This window comes from Penaeus vannamei, chromosome 43 (genome assembly GCF_042767895.1).
Source record: "Penaeus vannamei isolate JL-2024 chromosome 43, ASM4276789v1, whole genome shotgun sequence".
NCBI lineage: Eukaryota > Metazoa > Arthropoda > Malacostraca > Decapoda > Penaeidae > Penaeus > Penaeus vannamei.
Window position 1 is genome coordinate 18,218,558 of NC_091591.1, and position 5,000 is coordinate 18,223,557.

General features: G+C 40.5%; 1 protein-coding gene across 1 annotated transcript in view; it reads left to right on the plus strand.

Annotated features, from left to right (window-relative positions):
* Positions 1-5,000, plus strand: part of LOC138860740 (uncharacterized) — an 18,265-nt gene that overhangs the window by 2,418 nt on the left and 10,847 nt on the right. The window contains exons 4-5 of the mRNA XM_070118930.1: positions 1-1,613; positions 2,002-2,117. The exon at positions 1-1,613 is cut by the window's left edge and continues 7 nt beyond it. Of these exons, the coding sequence (XP_069975031.1) occupies positions 1-1,613; positions 2,002-2,117 (1,729 nt within the window). The remainder of the gene's footprint in view (positions 1,614-2,001; positions 2,118-5,000) is intronic.

Consider the following 5,000-nt stretch of genomic DNA (forward strand, 5'->3'; position numbering starts at 1 on the left):
TTACAAAAATAGTGAACTGATGATGACCTGTTGTGACCCCAAGTGGGCGCGGGACGTTAAGCTGAAGGTGGAACTGCGCGTCTGGACCTCCATTTGCGTGTCTCTGGACCTTGCTAATGGGAAGAATGTGGTCGTACAGGATGGAAGAGTCATGCCTGATATCATAGACGAGTCTCTCGGGACTCTGCACATACGTGGAGGAGGTCTGCTGTACATTGGCCAGGAACAGGACCGCCCCGGAGAAGGGTTCGACAAGACCCAAAGCCTGGCGGGATCTCTGGTGGACTACCGCCTGTACGAGAACATCTTCTCAACAAGCGTCTTGAAAAAATACAGCAACTGTGAGCCTATGCAAGTCTCCGCGGCTCCGTTTCTCGACTTCAGTAACATTACCAGTGACTTCGATGTCGGCGACGTGGAAATCGAAACCGTGAATGGCAGTCGCTTCTGCAGTGAAAGGAAGCCCTATGACATCCTGTTCCCGGAGGTGCGGACCTTTGACGAGGCTTCTCATCACTGCCACATTCTCGCAGCCGACGTGAAAGCACCGAAGAACACCGACGATAACACAGCGCTTAACAACCTCTCTCTCATGCATGTCGACACCTGCGGCAGCGTGTGGCTCGGCATTCAGCGTAACATGACGGGGAGGTACTGGTACGACACGGCGACGCAGAAGAGAATCAGCTACGTCAACTTCGGGTACAAAGCGGCCTTCGACGACTCCGAGGCCTGCGCGTCATTCAAGCGAAGCCAGGACACCGTTTCGTCGGGCGAGTGGGCGGCTAGGGACTGCGAGATGAAGTTCTGCCCCGTCTGTCGCTTCGAGCGGATGTCGTTCCTAAAGCTGCGAGGTTTGTGCGAGAGGTCGCTGTTCGACCGCGAATATTTCCTGCCCAGTGCCCAAGACTCGCCCAGGTTCAGCGGGGCATACTACTCCGTCATCACCAAGCACACGCCCCCTGAAAACGCCTCGGCTTCCGACTTCGGCTTCTGGCAGCTGTCGCGCCTCGACGCCCCCAGCGTGAGGGCGACGCTGGCCCTGAGCTTCCCCACCCACTACCCGGTGGGCCTCAACAACTGGACGGTGAGCAACGACGTCTGCGGCGACCGGGAAGTCCCCCTCAGGATGACGTCGTGCAAGGAGCGCCAGTTCTCCTGCGACGACGGAACCTGCATCCCCATCCACCAGCGATGCAACAAGGAAATCAACTGCCTCGACGAATCCGACGAAGTCTCTTGCAACTTCTTGGTCTTTCCCTCGAGGTACGACGACAAGTCTCCGCCGCCGCGCCTGCGCCCTTCCAGCCCGGTCAACGTGTCCGTCTATGTCCTGATGCTGTCGATGCGCGCCTTCGACCTCACGGGCTTCAACTTCGTGTGCGAGATCGAAGTGCGGTTCTCGTGGAAGGACTCTCGGCTGACGCTGCTGCACCTGAAGGAGGACAGCTTCTTGAACATCATTCACCTGACGGAGCGCATGCCCTGGAAGCCCGACGTGGAGTTCTTCGGCGATGCCCTGACCACGAGCGACGTGAACGAGCGATACAGCTTCCTGATGGGCCAGAGGAAGAAGGAGCCTCTGCCTGACAACAGTGCAAAACTATGGGAAGGTACAGTCAAGCGCCCCGCAGCCATAGCATTAAGTATGATGAAAGAAATGTAAAATATAACAGGAACTAAATAATCTTGGTCATATGGACTAAGCTTGAAAGATGGAATAAAGCACTACTGCATTTTTATCATGAATATTTATAACCTCTCCAATCGGGATTTGATCCCTCGCCGCCAATGCACGTGAATGCAAGACGAGTGGTCTGGGGGGCCGTCTTGCATTGGCGGAGAGGGATCGAATCCTTATTGGAGAGGTTATAAATATTCATAGACTAAGCTTATAAACTCTCATTCTATTTGGAAACTCTTAACTCGCCTATCCATTATCTCCCACACAGGGTCACTCTTATCTCATTCATTCAAAATTCCTCACACTTTCACACTCAGACGAGACCTTCGAGGGCCGTGACAACCCGCTGGTGATGGTCCAGAAACTCACAGTCACAACCTCGTGCCAGTTCGACCTCATAACCTTCCCCTTCGACACTCAGACATGCAAATTGGTGAGTCAGCCTGTTATGAAACTCATTCCTTCCTTACTAGAACTGAATATTTATGGCCCTTGTGTGTATGGATATGAATAGATATACAGTGAACCCTCGTTTTTCGCGGGGGTTACGTTCCAAAAAGAACCCGTGAAAGGCGAAATCCGTGAAGCAGTAACCTTTATTTTTTTTACAATTATTATACAATGAAATTACAATACATTGAAACCAAAGAACAAAACGTTTTTACAGGCCCAAATAACTACTGTACTGTAAAATAATAATTTTAATCACCAATACGAACTGAAGGCTTCATGGGTTTTAGAGAAAATTTGCAAACTTAAATTTTGCAAGCTGTTTTACGTACATGTACATATCAAACCGTAACGTTATTGACACACAGTTAGAGAAGAAGCGGAGAGACTGTTTAGCCAATCAGAATACAAACACAATGCGTGAAGCAGCGAGAACGTGAAAGGTGAACCGCGTTATAACGAAGGTTCACTGTATTTACAAGTCTCTTCCTTGCCTGCGGACACGCCAGGGAGTCCCATGGCAGGCATTCACGTGCGCACGTACAGATACACGTGATCCTGTTCTCGCCATTTCGCTTCTTGTTGAAAAAGGCGTAAAACTCATTTCTGAAGACGATCCCTCAAGACAAGAATGCACTAATTCTCGTCTTCCTGTGATTATCTTCTAGCAATCATTTAGGCGGGGAAATGTTACCTAATTATGCCAGGGGGTGATTGACACCGGCGAGGCCAGGAGTGGACATGCGATGGAAATTTCAAATGACGAACCATTTTCCTCGAAACACGCACACCATGAAAATTACTTTTTTTTTTTTACTTTTTTATTCTATTTTATTATTTATTTATTTGCTTTTCTATTTTATTTCATTATCTATTTATTTACTTTTATATTTTATTTTATTATTTATTATTATTATTTTTTTTTTTGATTGATGAGAATTGATCGACGAAAATTCTTATCGGTTATTAGCGAAATTCCTTGCTGTTGAAACCGTGTGAATGAGACATGGCTTCGGTTAGAATTTCCTACAACCTTCATATCAAATTGTATTATTTAACATAAAACAAATTGGATGTGACTTTATAAATTGATTTAAATAATGATAATTATCCATACATGAAGCAGACGAGAATTATTAAAATATTCATGCAATTTACTAAACAATATACGAAATAAGGGAACTAACATACATGAAACAGACGAGATTTATTAATATAATTAAGAAATTTATAAAACGATATACGAAATAAGGGGACATTAACACATACAATAGTGAGAATAATTGAACACAAACCTATTAATTGTTACTATGTAATTAGTCAGAATCAAACCTATTAATTGTTACTCTGTAATTAGTCAGAATCAAACCTATTAATTGGTACTCTGTAATTAGTCAGAATCAAACCTATTAATTGTTTCTCTGTAATTAGTCAGAATCAAACCTATTAATTGTTACTCTGTAATTAATCAGAATCAAACCTATTAATTGCTACTCTGTAATTAGTCAGAATCAAACCTATTAATTGTTTCTCTGTAATTACTCAGAATCAAACAGAACCGGAACCCGAGTGGTCTTCAACTTTCCCGAACCACAGAAGTCACGCGTAAACAAACACGATTTGCATATTAATTCGCTCTAATAGACGCCAGAGGTAACAGCTGATCTAATGCTGATTTCGGATGATTTTCTATTTTATTTTATTATTTATTTATTTACTTTTCTATTTTATTTTATTATTTATTTATTTACTTTTCTATTTTATTTTATTATCTATTTATTTACTTTTCTATTTTATTTCATTATCTATTTATTTACTTTTCTATTTTATTTTATTATTTATTTATTTACTTTTTTCTTGATTGATGAGAATTGATCGACGAAATTCTTATCGGTTATTAGCGAAATTCCTTGCTGTTGAAACCGTGTGAATGAGACATAGCTTCGGTTAGAATTTCCTACAGCCTTCACATCAATTTGTTTTATTTAACATCGGATGTGACTTTATAAATTGCTTTAAATAATGAGAATTATCCACACATAAAACAGACGAGATTATTTAAAATATTCATGCAATTTACTAAACAATATACGAAATAAGGGAAGGAACATGCATGAAACAGACGAGATTTATTAATATAATTATTAAATTTATAAAACAATATACGAAATAAAGTGACATTAACACATACGAGAGTCAGAATAATTGAACACAAACCTATTAATTGTTACTCTGTAATTAATCAGAATCAAACCTATTAATTGTTACTCTGTAATTAGTCAGAATCAAACCTATTAATTGTTACTCTATAATTAGTCAGAATCAAACCTATTAATTGTTACTCTGTAATTAATCAGAATCAAACCTATTAATTGTTACTCTGTAATTAGTCAGAATCAAACCTATTAATTGTTACTCTATAATTAGTCAGAATCAAACCTATTAATTGTTACTCTGTAATTAGTCAGAATCAAACCTATTAATTGTTACTCTATAATTAGTCAGAATCAAACCTATTAATTGTTACTCTGTAATTAGTCAGAATCAAACCTATTAATTGTTACTCTGTAATTAGTCAGAATCAAACCTATTAATTGTTACTCTGTAATTAGTCAGAATCAAACCTATTAATTGTTTCTCTGTAATTAGTCAGAATCAAACCTATTAATTGTTTCTCTGTAATTAGTCAGAATCAAACCTATTAACTGTTACTCTGTAATTAATCAGAATCAAACCTATTAATTATTACTCTGTAATTAGTCAGAATCAAACCTATTAACTGTTACTCTGTAATTAATCAGAATCAAACCTATTAATTGTTACTCTGTAATTAGTCAGAATCAAACAGAACCGGAACCCGAGTGGT